Source organism: Alosa alosa, chromosome 5, assembly GCF_017589495.1.
Source record: "Alosa alosa isolate M-15738 ecotype Scorff River chromosome 5, AALO_Geno_1.1, whole genome shotgun sequence".
Lineage (NCBI taxonomy): Eukaryota > Metazoa > Chordata > Actinopteri > Clupeiformes > Clupeidae > Alosa > Alosa alosa.
In genome coordinates this window covers 29,627,469-29,646,912 of record NC_063193.1, presented here as the reverse complement: position 1 = coordinate 29,646,912, position 19,444 = coordinate 29,627,469, and the positions used below count along the sequence as shown (strand labels likewise).

General features: G+C 46.7%; 2 protein-coding genes across 2 annotated transcripts in view; both read left to right on the top strand.

Annotated features, from left to right (window-relative positions):
* Positions 1–14,622, top strand: part of ntng2a (netrin g2a) — a 77,245-nt gene extending 62,623 nt beyond the window's left edge. The window contains exons 6-8 of the mRNA XM_048243773.1: positions 9,809–9,976; positions 13,606–13,740; positions 14,311–14,622. Of these exons, the coding sequence (XP_048099730.1) occupies positions 9,809–9,976; positions 13,606–13,740; positions 14,311–14,531 (524 nt within the window). The 3' untranslated portion in view covers positions 14,532–14,622. The remainder of the gene's footprint in view (positions 1–9,808; positions 9,977–13,605; positions 13,741–14,310) is intronic.
* On the top strand, positions 3,796–7,656 carry LOC125294778 (mucin-7-like). Its single transcript, XM_048243774.1, has 2 exons — positions 3,796–5,639; positions 7,585–7,656. The coding sequence occupies exon 1, from the start codon at positions 3,926–3,928 to the stop codon at positions 5,372–5,374; it is 1,449 nt and encodes a 482-aa protein (XP_048099731.1). The 5' UTR covers positions 3,796–3,925; the 3' UTR covers positions 5,375–5,639; positions 7,585–7,656.
* Positions 14,623–19,444: the final 4,822 nt, after the last annotated feature.

Genomic DNA, 19,444 nt, shown 5'->3' with positions numbered 1-19,444 from the left:
GCAAGCGCTCATCAACTCACCAGTTAATGAGTTTGGCCTGAAAGTGAGCATCCCCCGCCAGCGAGCCGGGGTCGGGGATGGGGTGGCCAGCTCTGGACTGAGGCCAGTAGGAAGGGAGAAAAGCCAGCTGAGCCTTTAGCCAAACTCTTGTTAACTAACGCTAACCTCTGCCAGGATTTCACACCGCAGGTTTTTTTTTTTGGGGGTTCCTTTACTTGGATGGCACAGTGAAGTGTGACAGGAAGTAATTGGGAGAGAAAGATGGGGTGGGATCTGGAAATGACCGCAGTTACCCCGTGGGTACTTGGACCCAGACATGGTATGGGCGCTAAAGCACCCAACCCCCACCCACACCCCACACACACACACACACTGCAGTTTTAATGACAGTTTGTGCTAACTCGCTATAACGCTAACCCCCACCCCCCCTCACTCTGCAAGTGAGAGCGCAAAGGGGCAAATGAGAAAAGTGAACTGTCGGCATGTGACCTTGATCGTCCGTCGTAGCAGGTAGCTGTCTTGGTCCTCGTTTGAAGTGGTTTCATCAATTGAATTGAATTGACACTGTAGCCCAGCCCCCTGTGCGGATTGATCTTATTGCCTTTGCTGTGCGGTTGCATTGATCCAGGAGTGTTGCCGGAGCCACGTTGGGCTCTGGCCTCAATCGAGACTGTGAGTCCTGTTTGAGTGTTGTGTTGAGAGTATCAGAGCGTGGAGAGTCTGTAGAAAATCAGCAAGACTCCGCAACGTAATGTAACGGGGTGCGGGGGATGTGGCTGCGTACTCTTGCATCTTCCAGCGATGAACAGCAGGCTTCTGTTTCCTTTCATTGGCTGACCTTCAGAGCTCGAAGTGAGTCTGGTCCCCTGGTAATTGACTCATCAATGTTTGGAGTGGGATCAGCGATGCACCGGTCAGCTGTTTCTGTCCGTTCAGCCTGATGAGTTCTGGAAGCCGCTGGTGGATGCAAGAGAGCATGTTTGTGTTGGAACATCAGCGCAGGCATCACTAGCCCCCTCCCCCCCACACACACACACACACACACACACACACACCTTTCAGTGGACCCCACCTCGCCCTGCCCCCCCATCCTCTTAGCGTTCGGTCCTCAAATTGTTCCCCTAAGGACCGGCGGTGGCCAAGGCCAAAACCACAGTGCCCGATTTGCCGAAAGTGCCACCACCTCCACGAGCCCGCCCGGATCCTCCCCCCAAGCCCTCGCCTCCACCCAGCCCGCAACGCAAGAAAACCAAGGACGGGCCGCAAGTGAGCCGGAGGAAAGGTATGGGACCCCCCCCACCCCCACCCCCCACACACCCGCCCCCTCTTCAGGAAAACCCGGCAGCTAGACTGTCTCCACGCTTCTGAGAAAAAAAAATAAAAAAAAAAACAAACAAACAATCAAACAAACTTTTTTCTCAACATGTCTTTTTTTGAAAGATCCGTTCAGGCCTGCAAAGCTCAAGTGTGCGTGGTTTAAAAACCACGGCTGGTACACACTGACCCTGTGGGCAGTGGAGTACAAATGGGATAACAGCGCTGGAAAGGACAGACGCTATGAATCATGGGAAAAAGAATGATTCTTTGTCTGGCTCAGTGCGTAGCTGCCTGTGCAATGCAGCGTTGTACTAAAAAGACATTTGCTTTGGCTCCTTGTTCACACACACACACACACACACACACACACACGCATACACACACACAGCCAATCAGACAGGAGCAGTGACTGGGACAGACAGACACACACACACGGTGATGACTAACACACACAGTTACTCAGAGAATGTGAGAGATTGTGAGAGGAGAGAGATGGACAGATACAAACATAATTCTGGAGAGCAAAAGAGAAAAGAGGGATAGAGAAAAGAGAGGGAAAGAGAGAGAGGGGGGGAAAGAGAGAGAGGGATAGAGATAGAGAGGGAAAGAGAGAGAGAGGGAAAGAGAGAGAGAGAGAGAGAGGGATAGAGAAAAGAGAGGGAAAAGAGAGAGAGAGAGGGATAGAGAAAAGAGAGGAAAAAGAGAGAGAGAGGGATAGAGATAGAGAAAGTGGCAGAGAGCATGACATAGCAAGATCCCGAGCAAGAGCAAGAAAGAGTGTGTGTATCAGTGTGAGAATGCCAGGTGTGTGTGCGTGTGTGTGTGCGTGTGTGTGTGTGTGTGTGTGTGTGTGTGTGTGTGAGATGCTTTTGAACTGCATTGAAAGCTGAGTGGAGGCCTTGTCTCTGGCAGTGCCTCTGGATGAATCTACAGCCAAGAAAACAGCCTCAGTGAGGCTTCCATCCAAAGCAGGCTCACACACACACACACACACTGTGAGCAGGCTCTGTGGGGAGTGATGACAGCTCAGTAGAGCGCACTTCAAGCCAAACAGGAGAATCCTGAGAGCTCATCTTCACAGCTGCACCCCTCTCCAGCTCCAGCCCTTTACACACACACACACACACACACACACACACACACACACACACACACACACACACACACACACACATAGATATTTGTACACTTTCAGACTTGTCCTGTAGGTGTGATGAAGGCAACATACTTTGTATTTACATTGCAAGATATATGAACAATACCTGACAATAGTGTATGAATATATAAAAACGTATGAAATATAACATCTAAACTTATTTCCAAGCGGCAGTAAAAGACAGAGCCGTGGCGGTGGCAGCTCTCAGCGTGATTGATGGGCGTAATACCGCCTCCCCATCTCTCTCCCGAGGTGACTCAAGGAAGCCGGATTAGTGCCATTACCGCTGGGCTAAATCGCTCATTAAGGGAAGTGGGCCAAGGTGCCAGCGAGCGACGCCATGCTGCTTCCTTACTGCCGAGCCACTGCGCTGCCATGCTGCCCTAGCGGCCGTGCCACCGCGCCACACTGCCATGTGTCCAGCTTTTCCTTGAGATCGCTTGCTCGCCTGTGGGGGTCAGGTGACCGCAGCCAGGGCCAAGATCCACTGGCACCAGCGGGAAAAAACGATAGTGTGTGTGCATTTGTGTGTGGAGTGTGTGTGTGTGTGTGTGTGAGAGGGAATTAGAAAGAGGGGCAAACAGAAAGAGAGAGAGAGAGAGCACTATATTTATAATTCTCTAGACAGCTATGTATCTATATGCATAAGTGCAGACAAATATATGCACAGTACACACCAACACACACACACACACACATGCACATGCCCTGGCTTGCTTGGAGGTGTGCCTGTTTGTTCCATGCGGCTCCTTAAGGTCAAAATCCCAATAAGTAATTACCATATTCTATTCTCAGTTCCATTCCTGCAGCCCCTTCAATTACCAGGTGTTTGTCAACACTCAGTGGTGTGTTTCAGAGCAGGCACACACACACACACACACACACACACACACACACACACACACACACACGCGCGCGTCACAGCACAGTCCTGGATCCAACCAGCACCCAACGGCAATAAATCTTTAAATACGCCATTATTGTGAAACACAAGCACTCGGAGGAGCACTGCGTATGGCCGAGCGCCTCGGCTGCACAGCGCGTGTGCACGAGGCCAAAACTCAAACGGCTTTTGATCTATTTCTGACTAGCGATTGAATGAACAGCTGCTAAATATTTCACAAGCGAAACGAAGGCAGGTCATGGTAAGGGACACCCAAAAAGGCCCATCTATTGAACCCGCTGCAGGGAGACCGATACATGAGACCATAACAGGATGCAGGAGCGGACCCTGTCCTTGATGGGGTGGACAGGGGCAGGGGGTTGTGGCATTAGGAGGGGAGGGCGAGGTGGGGTGATGCTATCAGGGCAAAGATATCCCATTTCTGCTGAGCTGGAAATGGGATAGTTTAGTTGATTTGACCGGGGGCCTTTCTCGCCGGTAGACTTAAGGACCGCAGTGACCTAACGGCAGCGCTGAGCGCCGCGCGTGCCTGGCCTCTGATTGTTCTGATGTGCACAGTTACAGCGACGCAGCTCCCAGACGCCGTCACCGCCACCAGCCCAGCCACCTCATCAGCAACCTCCTCCGTCGTAGTGGCAACGGATGCAAGTGCTACGGTAACCAGCTCTGTTTCTGCGGATGCTGGCCTGGTTCCCACAGTAACCGACACCACCACCACCACCGGGGCACCTTCAGCAATGACAACCACTCCACTGGCGGACACTTTGACATCGCCTCCCCTAACTGTCACTGCAGCAATGGATGCGGTCACCCAAACGACCAGCGGTCCTCCAAGAGACATAGACACAGTGGCTGACGCTATTCCTGTTGCAACTGAAGTTCCTTCCCTAATAACAGCCGGCCCTACACCAGTAACCGTTCCCCTTGGAACCATGTCCCCTGGAAGTACAGTGTTTGCTGCATCCACTGACCCCATGCCCAAAGCGTCCACTGTCGGGCCTTCCTCAGCAAGCACTCTTCCTCAGACTACTGCAGCTGGTTCCCAGTCTACTGATGCTGCAGCCGCACCAACGGATGCTGTTTCCCCAGCAACCGTCCCCCTTCCCATGGCGACTGATGGTGTCCCATTAGTAACTGATGCTCTTCCACCACCCACTGCTGTCTCTGTACTGTCACAAGTAACCGGCATTGCTCCCACAGCAACCGATGCTATTCCTGTTGAAACTACTGCTCCTTCTGCTAGTCCTCAAGATACTGACATGGCTCTGCCAGCAACTGATGCTGCTCCTCAGGCAACTGATGCTGTTGCCCCAGCAACCGATGCTGTTCCTCAGGCAACTGATGCTGTTGCCCCAGCAACCAATGCTGCTCCTCAGGCAACCGATGGTGTTCCTCAGGCAACTGATGCTGCTGCCCCAGCAACCGATACTGCTCTTCAGGCAACCGATGCTGTTCCTAAGGCAACTGATGCTGTTCCTCAGGCAACTGATGCTGCCCCAGCAACCGATGCTGCTCCTCAGGCAAACGATGCTGTTCCTCAGGCAACTGATGCTGCCCCAGCAACCAAACCTGCTCCTCAGGCAACTGATGCTGCCGCCCCAGCAACCAATCCTGCTCCTCAGGCAACTGATGCTGCTGCCCCAGCAACCAATCCTGCTCCTCAGGCAACTGATGCTGCTGCCCCAGCAACCAATCCTGCTCCTCAGGCAACTGATGGTGCTGCCCCAGCAACCAATCCTGCTCCTCAGGCAACTGATGCTGCTCCTCCAGTCGACACACCTGCTGCACCTGAAGCCTCAGCCCCAGACGCGTCGGAGTCAGGCAGAGGGGGGGCCGAAAGCACCACGTCCAGTAAGGAAAAAAAGAAATCAGGTACAGAGGACACATTTCAACACTCGTCCACTTGTGGCTGTGAGAGATACATGTTTGTAAATCTGCAGGACATGAAGATTGCATTTATGCTGCTCAGAAGCACACACTGCATGCTTTACTTTTAGTATTTTAAATATGCATTGTGTAATGTCAGATATATTTGCTTCGTGCTTTAATAAAACCATATCAGAATGCTTGTTTTGAGTGTTTTTTGGAAGTATCTTTTACTGATCATGTCTTTGATGTGTAACATTCCAGTTACTGGCAACAGTGAGAAGAGCAATGAAATTCCTGGCACGCCGGGAGAGAGCAGGGAAGCCAAAGAGGAAATTTCAGAGGGCAAAAAAAAGAAAGAGAAATTTTTTGAAAAGAAAGACTATGAGAAAAAAGGTATACTGCTAGTAGACGTTACTGTGTGTGTGTGTGTGTGTGTGTGTGTGTGTGGTTTTGTGCTTCTTGTGCTTTTCCTTAGCGAAGGCACAAGTATGATAAGTAGTCTTCAAATAGCCTGACCGCCCCCCTCCCCCACCCAGTGTGTGTGTGCTAGCTGCCCTCCTCTCCTCAGCTCCATGTGCAGATCCACACTGGCCGTGTGATGATCAGATGTGATGGTGTCCTCATGCCTGTCCGCACTGCATCGCATCGCATCGCCTCCCCGACCCAAATGTTAATGCATTCAGATCCCGTCCCAGCAGCGGTCAATAGCTCTTGAATATTTCCACTCTGTGGGCTTGTTATTGACTGAGGAATGGAGTTGAAGGTGGAGTGCAAGCTGCCTGTCTGCCTGCCTGCCTGCCTCTGGTTCTGCCTGTCTGCCTCTGCCTCAGGGGCAGGGGCTGGGGCATGGGCTGGGGCTGTATGGCAAACAGGACAAGCGGAGCAGGGCAGAGCAGAGTGGAGAGGAGCAGACGTCCTGTGTCCTCTAGGACGCCCTCCTCGTGCTCACTGTTTTCCCTCGCCAGGTCACTGGTGTCCCAATGGGGGACGACGTCACCCCTGACGCAGGCTCCACGTCAGAGCCAGATCAGGGCCGAATCTGTGCCGCATCCACAGCTCCATGCGGTGTGTTTCTCAACCCTCGCTCACTGGTCCCGCGTGCTACTGTAGGTTTGTTGAAGCCCCTGTTGCATCAGCATCTGATTGGCACAGAATGACCCTAAGGCTCCACCACTGGACACATTAGAGAACTTTGGTTCTTTCTGTTCCCAGACTGGCAGCTGGAGCTTTAGAACCAATGTGGTTCTGAAGTTGGGCTCCATCTCGTCTGGACTGGGTCTGTCTGTGAGATGGACGCGCTGACCTCTGACCTGTGTGACCTTTGTGACCATTGTTGCCTGACGCATAAGAGACGCAGTTGTCCTGCAGTAGCTACTTCTCTACATTCAGAAACTCCACTAGACACCAGACACTCTACAGGAGCCTCCTCAGTCATCCTATAGGCATCTGTGATTGCTTTGTAATGCCTGTAGCCTCCTGAGTCATCCTATAGGCATCTGTGATTGCTTTGTAATGCCTGTAGCCTCCTGAGTTATCCTATAGGCATCTGTGATCGCTTTTTTAATGCCTGTAGCCTCCTGAGTCATCCTTTATGCGTCTGTGATCGCTTTGTAATGCCTGTAGCCTCCTGAGTCTTCCACTATAGGTCTGTGGCCGCTTGTTAACGCCTGTAGTTTCCTGAGTCGTTTTACAAGTCTATGGCGGCTTGTTAACGCCTGTAGCTTCCTGAATCGTTCTACACATCTGAAACTGCTCGTTAACACCTGTAGCCTCCTGAGTCGTCATCTACAGTATGCATCTGTGATTGCTTCTTAATGCCTGTAGCCTCATGAGTCGTCATCTACAGTATGCATCTGTGGTCGCTTGTTAAGGTCTGTAGCCTCCTGAGTCGTCCTCTACAGTATGCATCTGTGATCGCTTGTTAAGGTCTGTAGCCTCCTGAGTCGTCCTCTACAGTATGCATCTGTGATCGCTTGTTAACGTCTGTAGCCTCCTGAGTCGTCCTCTATAGTATGCATCTGTGATCGCTTGTTAACGTCTGTAGCCTCCTGAGTCGTCCTCTACACGTCTGTGGTCGTTTGTTAACTCCCGTTCAAACAAAGGGTATTCACTGTTATTGTGACTAAGCAATAACTGTCCCCTGCTGCTGTAGATAGATTACATTTAGATGAGAGAACAAAGCACCTAGGTGATTTCCATATTGGAAGTATGTGTGTGTGTGTGTGTATGTGTGTGTGTTTGGGTGTGCGTTGGGCTTGCGTCCTTATTATCTGAATACCCTTAGTCAGTTAGATATTTATTAAATTGAGATCTAATGGTAGTGGCTTTATCTTTCAAGCGGTTTCCAGAATGTTGGTTCCTGGAGGACCCAGGACACAGTTGACAAAAGTAGCGTACGTCCGATTCCAAGGTAAGACACGTGCAGTCGATCATGCATAGTGGTTATGATTTCAGAGTGATGAGCAGACTAGAGAGAACATCTGCATACCTGTTTTGATACTGTGGGGTTGAGTTGTGCATAATGTGTACTGTATGTGACACTGATGTGAGTTGCTTTGTGAAAGCTTCAGATTCTTTTTCGGTGTCTTAAAATACTGTGTTATGAAGAACTGTGGGAAAAAACATCATCATCTGTCACTGTCTCTATCTCTTTTGCATCTCTCTCTCTGCTTTCATCCATGTTCCTCTACGTCGCTTGCATGTTTGTTTTCACTTGCTTGCTTCATAAAGGTAGGTCTCTCTCTCACACACACACACACACACACACACACACACACACACACACACACACACACACACACACACACACATATTTTGCTTTGCCAGCTAGTTAGGATATCTTACTTGTGATGCTATTTTAGACCTGCTCGTTCCCAAATGAACAATCTTGTTTTGTTCTCTCCCACGCCCCCAGTCCGATTAGCCTAGAGTGAGTGTGTGCATGAATGTGTACATGTGTGTGTGTGTGTGTGTGTGTCTCTGTGTGTCTCTGTAGTCTGTGTGTGTGTCTGTGCTCTGCTGTGTGTGTGTCTGTGTGTGTATGAGTAGTCTGTGTGTGTGTGTAGTCTGTGTGTGTGTGTGAGCTCTGTGTGACCGTAGGTGTCATCCTCCCAACAATCTGTAGGGTAATTGGCCATTCATATTTAATCATCAGCGGCTCTCCCCTCCGTCCTGCGCCTGTAGGCCCACTCAGCGGCCGCCTCAGTTGGACTTTAGCGAACGACACCACACACACACACACACACACACACACACACACACCCTGGCCCTGCACAGCGCAGCAGCAGCAGTGGCATCTTTAAAACATCACATCAATATTTTATCTGTCCGCCCGCCCAAACACAGAGAGAAGTCAAAACCATGCCCTATTAAACAACTAAATTCCCATCTAAGTACCCCGTTAATTTATACAGCCCAACAGCCTGGGGCCCTCTGGAGGGTTGAGAGAGTTCAGGCTGCACACACACACACACTTTAAAACACACACACACACACACACATTAACATACACACATACACATACACACACACACACTAATATACAAACACACACACATATAGACACACAACCTCTCTCTCACTCTCTCTCAATCACACACATACAGTATACACTCAATCACACAGATACGAACATGCATGCACATGTGCACGCACAAACAAACGTGATGAGACACACACAGACACACACACGTGATGAATACAGTAATGTGTGTGTGTGTGTGAGTGTGTGGTGGCTTCAGCTGAGGTGACTGTAATGAAAGTCCTCCTCTTGAGGTGTAGTCCTCCTCATGGCTCGTCTCCTCAGAGCTGAGCTTTTGTTTAACAACGCTCCCTCATTTTCCCAGCTACTTAGAATTCAGGCCATTTTTCAAGAGCAGTTCAAGATCAGTATGCAGGGGAAAAAGAGAAAGTAAGTAAGAAAGAGCGAACAAAAGAAGATGGGAAAAGTTCCTCTCTGCCTTGGCCTGATCAGGCAGGAACCTCAGATCAACACCAAATCAGTCGACATGCTGCACACACACTTAGCATGTTGACTCCAGACAGTGTGTCTGCTTACTTGGTTCTTGTTAGCAACCACACTAAACTGTGAGAGGAGTCTTAGGATGTGGTAGCATGCTTACTGTGAAGAGAATGTTAGCATGTCTCAGCAACCACATTCTTACTGTGAGGCGAGTCTTAGCATTAGCATGTTTTCACAACCCCACTTCCTGTGAGGAGAGTCTTAGTGTGTCTCAACAACCAGGCTTACTCTGAGGAGAGTGTTAGCATGTTTTAGCAACCATGCTTACTGTGAGGAGAGTCTTAGCATGTGTTAGCAACCATGCTTACTGTGAGGAGAATCTTAGCATGTCTCAGAACCACACTTACTGTTTGTCTGCTTATACAGCTCTCATAGTCTATCTTCCCTGTTTTAAAAGGCATCATATTCTGTTCATTCCTCTCATTCTCTATCTCGCCATCCATCATCCCCTGTCCATCTAAGTCCTTGTCTTTGTCCCCCCCCCCCCGGTGTAACTCCTGACACTGTTAACGGTGCTCTGCTCTGCTCTCCCCCCCATCAGACTGCGAGTGCTACGGCCACTCAAACCGCTGCAGCTATATCGATTTCATCAACATTGTGACGTGCGTCAGCTGCAAACACAACACTAGGGGGCAGAACTGCCAGCACTGTCGCCTGGGATACTACCGCAACGGCTCGGCTGATCTGGACGATGAGAACGTTTGCATAGGTCAGTTGGAATCCGCTGTCCACCCCAGCACTGCACTACAACCACCTGAGTTCTTGTTTTTAGTATTTTTGGGTGTTTTTTTGTTGCCTTTTATTTTGATAGTTTATTTTGGTACTGACCAGAATATGGTACAATAGTGTCCATCTTCGAGAGAGTTCTGATGAGAACAGAGGCCAGGCTACTATAGGATATATACTCTGGACTGATAGTACTGTATAGGATCTATACTATACTCTGGACTTATACTATAGGATATATACTCTAGACTTATACTATAGGATCTATACTGTAGGTCAGGATATAAAGGGACTTATACTATAGGATCTATACTCTGGACTGATAGTATAGGATCTATACTATAGGATATATACTCTGGACTTATACTATAGGATATATACTATAGGTCAGGATATGAAGTTACTTATACTATAGGATCTATACTATAGGATATATACTCTGGACTGATAGTATAGGATCTATACTATAGGATATATACTCTGGACTTATACCAAAGATCCTTGATTACTAGCAAGATAGAGCAACGTAATTCGTTTCTATGGGAGCACAACGGGACAGTTCCGGTCTGCATAAGTGGGAGTGTCACCTTACGTCACTAAATAAACTTTCTCTCTTAATAAGCAATAAAAACAGATAAACATAATTGTGTTCACATTATTATTGTTTATAATCATGTATGATACCAATGAATCATTCTTTAGGACATGATATGAATAATTTAATTAGTCATGTGAACCGAGCTAACGCTACTGTAGCTTAAAATGCTATACAAGTGGATGGGAGTAGCTATGGCAATACAGCTATGCGCTAACAAGTGACTAGTAGTTGAAGGACTTCACTTAAACTTAATATACTGTTGCAAATTCGCTTGAGTATAAACTATCCACTTTAACTAATGTCAGTAATGTTATTCAGCTAGTTGTCATTTAAAAGAAATTACACTTCTCCGTTTAAAATGTTACCTTAGCTAAGAGGCTAGCTAGCATGCTAACAACCAGACAGTAACTGGCAGCAGCATGGTCTGATATTAAGTTATTTTATTACAAATCCTAACACTAAAAAATTACACTTTTAGGCTTGAAATGATCCCAGACACTTACAGATTATGACAAAAATTTCCAAAAAACCCTCAACAAATCCAAAAGACATAATGACCAATTTATTGGTAAAATTCCACAAGTCTCCATTGACATTAGTGCAGCTAGGGTTTACTCTGGTCTGCATAAAGGGAATTTTCCCCCTCCCCCTTGCAATAATCAAACGCGGAAACTGTCGAACGTTTGCGCCTCTCGCTCCGCTTTAACCCTCTCTGCTTATACTATAGGATATATACTCTGGACTTATACTATAGGATCTATACTATAGGTCAGGATATGAAGGGACTTATACTATAGGATCTATACTATAGGATATATACTCTGGACTTATACTATAGGATCTATACTATAGGTCAGGATATGAAGGGACTTATACTATAGGGCCTATACTGTAGACTTCACAGTGGAGACAGTTTAGACTTTGTTTTAGACTTTCATCAACCCAGCACAGACATGATGCATGAAATTACTGTTTGGATTCAAACCACTTTTTAATTCCACAGGGGATCGTTTATGCACTTATTCGTTTACTTCCTCAGACAAGCAGAATGTGTTTGTAGTGCCATTTCATGGGTGGTGTGAGAGTGTTTTCTGTAGAGCTGCAGCAATTACTAAAATATTGTGTCAATTTTTTGCTGAAAATACCTCTAAATTCTCTCTGATTGCAGCTTCTTAAACTTGAATATTTCCAGCCTTACTTAACCCCTCTATGACAGTGCGCTAAATATCATTGGTGTGTGGAAAAAACAAGGCATTTGAGGACATATTCATGGGCTTTTGGAAACACTGATCAACATGTTTTCACCCTTTCCAAGACATTTTATCAATCAAACAACTAATCGGTTAATGGAGAAAATAATGAACGGATTAATCAACTGTGAAAACAAAGCTTAGTTGCAGCCCTAGTGTTCAGGAAGACGTGACATTTGACCCTGGGCGTTGAGTGTGTGTTCAAGCATAAGTGACATTTGACCCTGGCGCCGAAAGTGTCAGTCCGAAAGTGTCGCCCAGGCAGACGCGGATGTTTAGCGCGATTCACGATCGCCCCTCCACCGCCTGACCACACCCTGTCAGCTCCGCCCACTCATGACCCCTACCCCGCCCCCCGACATTTGCTGGGTTGAGTGTGTGTTCAAGCATAAGTGACATTTGACCCTGGGCGTCGAGTGTCGTCCGAGTGTCGTCCAGGCAGACGTGATGTTTAGCGCATTCTACGATCGTCCTCCACCGCGTCTGACCACACCCTGTCAGCTCCGCCTCACTCATGACCCCTACTCCGCCTCCCCGTCATGGCGACCGTGTGCAAATCTCATGTGAACGGCCCACCCGCCCGCCACTCCACCCACGCCCCTACCCGCCCGTCGCCCTGTGGATCCCAGCAAACCCAACATACACACACACACACACACACTCAACACACACCACGCAGCTCCGATACACACACTGCCATATAGAACAGGTGATAGACCCCTGCTTCCATATGCACACATCTAATCTACTGTGTATAGTGTATTAATGTACTGAAACAGACTGACAATTAGAGCCCATTCATAAATACTTAAAATGTACAGAAATGAATGGATTGGGCAAATTATTTTAAAATACTGTATAAACAGATACTGTATGTAGTTTATTTTCAGAATTACATTTTCAACATCTCTTTGCACTGTAGATGTAATGCAAAGAATAGGAAAGCTATATCCTGGTCATGAGAATCTGTCAAGTGAAGCTTTATTTGAAAACAAAAAAACATCCTGTTATCCTGTTCAAAAACATAGCTATGGCAGAGCAGACTTATGCTTCTGAAAGCCTAACAGCTTGCCTTTCAACACCAGCTGGCATTCTGTTGGCTGCAGCCACCGCCACACTCGGTAGAATGTTACAGTAGAACACTGACATCTGCTGGCCAGACGGAATGCTGTCCGTCTCCCAGGCAACAGGCCTGACTGACAGCTCAAGCGCTGACATTTTTGTCAGCAAGGCTGTGGACTTACAAGCAGAACACAGATGTGAGCAGGACCTGGAGGCGCTGTTTCAGATGCCGTTCCCTGGAGTTTTGGTGTGTAGCACACAACCACGTGATCAGATATTGCTGGAGGAGAGGCTGGATTTGTAGCCTTGGGCAGAAATGACCTCGGGGTAAGAATACTTAAAGCTCCTGAAGGTTTGCTCTTCCTCGTATCCATAGTGATGTAGCCTCCATACAGCATCAAAAATATCAGCCGTGCAGAGACCAGAGGTTTGAGACAGACTCTTGTACAGAAAAAATCATCATACACCCTTAGATATAAAACATCCTAGGACTCCTCCATGTTGTCCTCTAAGAAAGATTCCTTGGAAGAGTGGAGTTAAGGGTTACTTTTCAGATTCTTTGACCCGGGAGAAAGAGATTCAATGTCAAACTCGAGGCCTTTTTCATAAATCCCCCATCCCTTTCACCAAAGGCTACAGTATAAAAGACCAAGTTCGTTCCTCGCTCTCATGGGCTGCACCTGCTCTTTTCCATTTACCCAGAATGCAACTGCAACCAGCTGGGCTCTCTGCATGCCCGCTGTAACGAAACAGGCTTCTGCCAGTGCAGAGAGGGCACCACGGGGCAGAAGTGTGAGGACTGTTTACCCGGCTTCACCTGGAAACAGGGCTGCATCCGTAAGTCAGACACTCACACCTTTCATGCGGAAGGGGGATATATAGACCCTTTCAAGAGAGTTTCATTATCAGCATCATAGTTGGCCCCACAAGGCTTCCGTTTTAACATTCCATATGTTATCTTAATGCAGAGGAAGTAGATTGGGAACCAAATAGAACGTTCAAGCATTGTTTTTGTTTTTATTGTTAAGGGTCTATAAATACATGACAGAACATTTAAACTTCATTTACATTCATTTACATAGGCCTACATTTGGCAGTGTTACTTTTGTGTTCTCTCCAGCAGTGCTCATGTTCATTGTTCAGAATTGTGTAAAATGTATAACACTAGTACGACTAAGTACAGCTTACTTTGATGTCTGTACACAAGGACACTACTACGTCAGTCCAGTTTATCTTCCAGATACAGTAGCCTACAGTAGCTACACATTATAGTATTTTTATGGTGCATGCTACACCTACATGCAACACTAGTTGAATCTGATGTCTATTGTGTGTGTGTGTGTGTGTGTGTGTGTCTCTATGTATGTGTGTGTGTGTATGTGTGTGTGTATGTCTCCCATCCACCAGCTAACGTGTGTGACGACGAGATGCTCATGTGCCAGAACGGCGGCACGTGTGTGCAGAACCAGAAGTGTGTGTGCCCGCCGGAGTTCAAGGGCGTGCTGTGTGAGCAAGAGCGTTGCACCGGCAAGAAGGGCTGCGACGGCGCCGCGTCCTGCTCCCTCAGCTCGACCGCCGCTCTGCTCTGCCTGCTGCTCCACGGCCTGCTGCTGAGGCTGCCCGCCTGAGGGGCGGCGCCAGCGAGCGAGCGCTGCGCTGACCCCAACACACACACCAACACCTCCACCAATACTACTACTACTACTACTGTTACTTCTACTACCCCCCCCCACCCCACCCCGCCCCCACAGCCCTGCCGATGACCCCACCTGCCCCGCCAAACCCGCGGCTAGCGGTGCTGACCTACTCTGGGACGCTCCAGGAAGTGCTCAGGGGTCAAAGGGTCGTGGGGTCAAGGTTCACCGACGCCTTCACTAGAGACGAGAGTGCTGCTTGCCTGCTCGTCACTTATCTTTGAACAACGCCTGTGTGCTGCGAAGACTCTAACCAAAACAAACAAAAACAAATAAAAAAATAGTAAAAAAAAAAGATAAGAGAAGAATAGAATAAGAAATGTCTATAAGAAATGTTTAAGAGAGAAATATATAAATAGAAGACAGTTTTTTTGCTCTTGTTGTAGTTTTTTGCGTTGACACCCACAAAAGTTCATGTTCCGCACTTACTTAGCCAACTTGTTTTTACGAACAGACATGGTTGTATTCACTGCTGAGGTCTACTAATGCCAAGTTATCCACTCTTAAAGACTCCTTTCCACTCGTTCTCCTTACGTTGCTGCAGTTTTTTCTTACTCAACAGTCACCTGACATTGGCAGGCGTGAAGCGGAGCGATGCCTGGTGTTCCACGTCACTGGCAGGTGGAAAAGGAATGCGCGTGTACATACTGTAGTTTGTGGTTGAGATGTGGTCTTACACATGGAGCCCAGGACAGTGGACAAACAGAGAATGATCGAAACTGAGCAAATCTATATCTGTATATTTCAAAAGGAATATATATATAACTATTGTATATTAACATTGTTTGAATATTTTTTGTAGAAAGTGTTATTTTTGTTCTAAGTAAACCTTACCATTATTAAGAACGTGGAGCCTTTGATTAACTATCTCACAATGTTTTAATGTAATACAGTAGATTCAACAATGCCTCTTATCACGACTTGGGCACTGACAGTCAGAGTTGTGGACCGTGAGCACACACACACACACACACACACACACACACACACACACACACACACACACACACACACACACGCAGCTCTTGTGGAGGGCTTGTGGAGATGTGTGTGGAGAGCGTGCCCAGAAGGAGCTCTCGTCGCCGCGGAGACGTGCTGTGACACTCTCTTGATCACCAACACCAGTAACTAGAGACATCACTGTGAGCGCCTTCCCCTTACTCTCATCCCCTCTCACGGTCACCAATGGTCACCGACGCCACGGCACGGAAAAACAAGCAAACAAACAAACAAACAAACAAACAAACATCTGGAGGAGGCTGGCTGACCACAAACCCACACACACACACACACAGGTGTGCACCTCAATGAGGGCACAAACCCCCGTCACCTCAGAGAGACCAGGGTCCCCCTCGGACCCGTCGGTGTGCCCCATCATCGCTGCTGCTGCTGCTGCTGCTGTGTCCAGCCCCAGTCCAGCCCCTGGTCAGCTGGTTACGTACGGCCACAGCACAGGAAATACAGTATTCTGCCTCCTGAGGCTTCTTCTCTACCCATGCTTCAGAATAAGAGTCTTTCATCCATGTACTGTCAGCCTTCCAAAGAATAAAACCTGACAATCAGAAAGTACTCAGCCAATGGGTGGATGTGTCTTATTGAGATCACCACAGTATCAGTGTAGTTTACAAAAACAAACAGTTCACAACATGAATAAAGATGACATGAACACAACCATCTTGCAGGTAAATCTACTTTATATGAATGCATATGATATTTGATCAGAATGAGCTAATACCAGACTAAATATGACATTATTATTATTATTTCATAAAATGTATTCTTTTTTTAAATAAAACAAGCCTAAATGTGTTAGATTAAAGCATTTATATGATGGATATCTCACCAATGTGTCAACATTATTAAAGGCCTCTTTGGGACATAGCCTTGTGTATGTGCGCTGACTAAAGGTGTTGACCAAAATTACTTTAATTGGGGAGGGGATGGGGGGCACACTCACACACACACAATGTCGTATTTGACATGAATCAGGCCTGCTCCTGAGTGAATTAGCATCTAGGCAGTCAAGTCTGAAGTCTAAAGAGATACACACACGCCTGGTGAGTTCAGCTGCGGTGATAAAAAGTGAACATACACCTGAAGAGTTGAGCTGCGATGATGCAAGGTATACACACACACATTTGAACATCCATGTAAATACTGTATGTGCAATTACAGGACTTGTAGCGAAGGCAGAGAGCGGTCGTTGACCCCAATGCCAAAGCGCCAGGCTCGTTGGTATGGCAGTCAGAATGCTTTCTAAACCGTAGTGACGGCACTCCATCACAGGACTGCTTGTGTCATTCTCTGCCACACAGAGAAGAACAAGAAGTTCTGGGAGAGACCTCAGGCAAAGTCCTTTTAGGCAAGTCTCCCCACTCGGCGGGCAACTTGCAACACATTTTGGGTAGTTATCGGGCAACTATTTTCCTATTCAAGTGAATGGGGAAGCATACACGAAGGGGCGGGCCATGTGGAGAGACTACTGCCTTGATTGGCATTATGAACTATCCCTATGCATTTCTATGGAGGATTCTTGGAGTGCTGTGTCACCTCATTTGAAAGTTTCTGCCTCAGATCTACCTGAACTCTCCAGGTGCAGAGAGCCGTGCCGAGAGTGAGTGAAATGTGAGGAGACGTGCCGTTCCTCGGCTTCAGGGATTTGAGCAGAATGGAGACAGGCACGGAGAAAACAATTACCTGGTGTCTGGACAGAAATGCCTCTGACGTTTACAAGCTCATTAAAAAGGCCTGATGATGTATTAGCTTAATGAGTTTCGAGCAGAGAGATGAAAGCATTTTAAAGTAACTCTTTACTAATCTGGAAGAGGAAATGGTGACGACATCTTTTGTCATTTTAGCATCTTACATCAGTATGGCTCTAATTCCATCAATCCAGTGCCGGGGAAGCTGTGTCGTGAGGGCCCCCTCGAGCTGTGTTTGGCAGATGAAGTAAGATTTATTTATATAATTTGTTATGTAGTAGCTGCATTTGGCAGGTGAAATTATTTATTTATATATACATGTCTATAAGTAAGGTTCATTACTACAGTGTTTTTCACAGACTGGCAAAACTCTCTAGTCCAAAAGAAGATGTCATTCTGTCTGTTTTAAACACTGTACTGGTTTAGGTACCAGTGTGTATATCTGCTGTAACTGTTGTGATGGGTAACCTCCTTTTACAGTTGTTCTGTCGCTTCGGTGCATTTATCGAATCATAATCAAATAATCAAATTTCTCAAAACAATTAGTGCAAAATACCCCTCATAGTGGATAACCTGCAAAAGCGTGTATCTTGCTCCAAAATACGTAGTTTATGCCTCAAAAGCAAATATTTATGCCAATGAAACGGTCGGTGCGATCAAAACGGAAAGTCAGGCTATTGTTTATGTCAAGATAGTGAAACTGTTTTGTTGTGTTGTCAATGTGACAGTTTACTCAGTATTTTGTAATGAATAAGGCGCAAGGCAACACTATTTTCTATTTCAAACCTACAAAGTTACACATTATTGTGTGTGGAGGGGGTTAATTGCAAGACAGTGGATATGTTTCAAAGTTGTTTTTCTCTTAACAGGTATTTTACAGCATTGTACAAATGAAAAACTGCACTATATGTATACATAAGGGCATATAAATACATAAGAAAAAATAAATAAAAGTAAAAAGGTAAAATGCATGTGGATAAAAAGCTATAAAAGTATATACATTAGATCAGCTAAAAAAATGTAATAGAGAATAAACTAGTTTTTAATCTGGTCTTGAAGCCTTCAGTTGTCGTGACACTTTTGATGTGGTTAAGCAGTTGGTTCCACAATCTGACCACATCTAAAATCAGCTTCCCCACACTTTAACAGTGGGTTCGACGAGCAGAAGTCTCTTTTGCGATCTAAGGAACCTGGGCATAGGGTGATGGACCATGTCAGCTAGATAGTCGGGCCCGGCCTTAATGAGAACTCTTGCTGCTGCCATTTGAATCAATTGTAGCGGTGTAATTGTCTTTTTAGGGAGACCTTTTAAAAGACCATTACAGTATTCAACCCTACTAGATCAAAGCATGGATGAGTTTTTCAAGATCAGGCTGAGACATGAGACCCCTTATGATGTAATCTTTAATTTATCCTCTTTTTTGCCAAATACAATCACTTCAGTATTTTCTTTAACTGGCAGAAGTTCCGGGCCACCCAGCTGTTGATCTGGTCAATGCATTGGTAGAGGGACTCAAGAGCATAGATATACACAATAAAGGCTAAATGTCTTATGGCGGAGTCTCTAACGGCATCACCGGCGGCCATCTTGTCACAGGCAAGCTATCTGGTGGGCTCTGTGGTACCTGATGTAAGGTATATCTCTTCTTCTACTAAAGGCAGAACAATGCCCCAGGCTATAACAATGACACCTTCAGGTCACTACCTGTCATTACAGTGCACCATTGAAACACAATGTTACGAGTTAGTAGCGAGCTGACTGTGGCAAGATGGCTGCGAGGTGCGCTATAACAATGACACCTTCGACCTCACATTGGCCAGCAGCGACCTCCACATTGGCCAGCGGGCCCCGGGTATTGAGACATCTAGCCTTTATTATATATATCTATGCTCAAGAAGGCTGTGGTCATTGGATGACAGGGCTAAGTAGATTTTAGTGTCATGAGCATACCTATGAAAGATAAGAGATCTGATTGTTCTGTATTATTATGACCAATAAATAAATGCACATTATATCGCAATATTTACATCACAACTCTTTCCGTTTCAGTGGCCAATGTGACGCTTGTCCAGCTGTTATCTTATGCTACGTTTACACGTGGCCGGCTATTTTCATAAACAGACATTTTACCCTCTCTGTTTTCA

Excerpts from the sequence above, each read along its gene's own strand:
- LOC125294778 (XM_048243774.1), top strand. The coding sequence starts at position 3,926 with ATGTGCACAGTTACAGCGACGCAGCTCCCAGACGCCGTCACCGCCACC.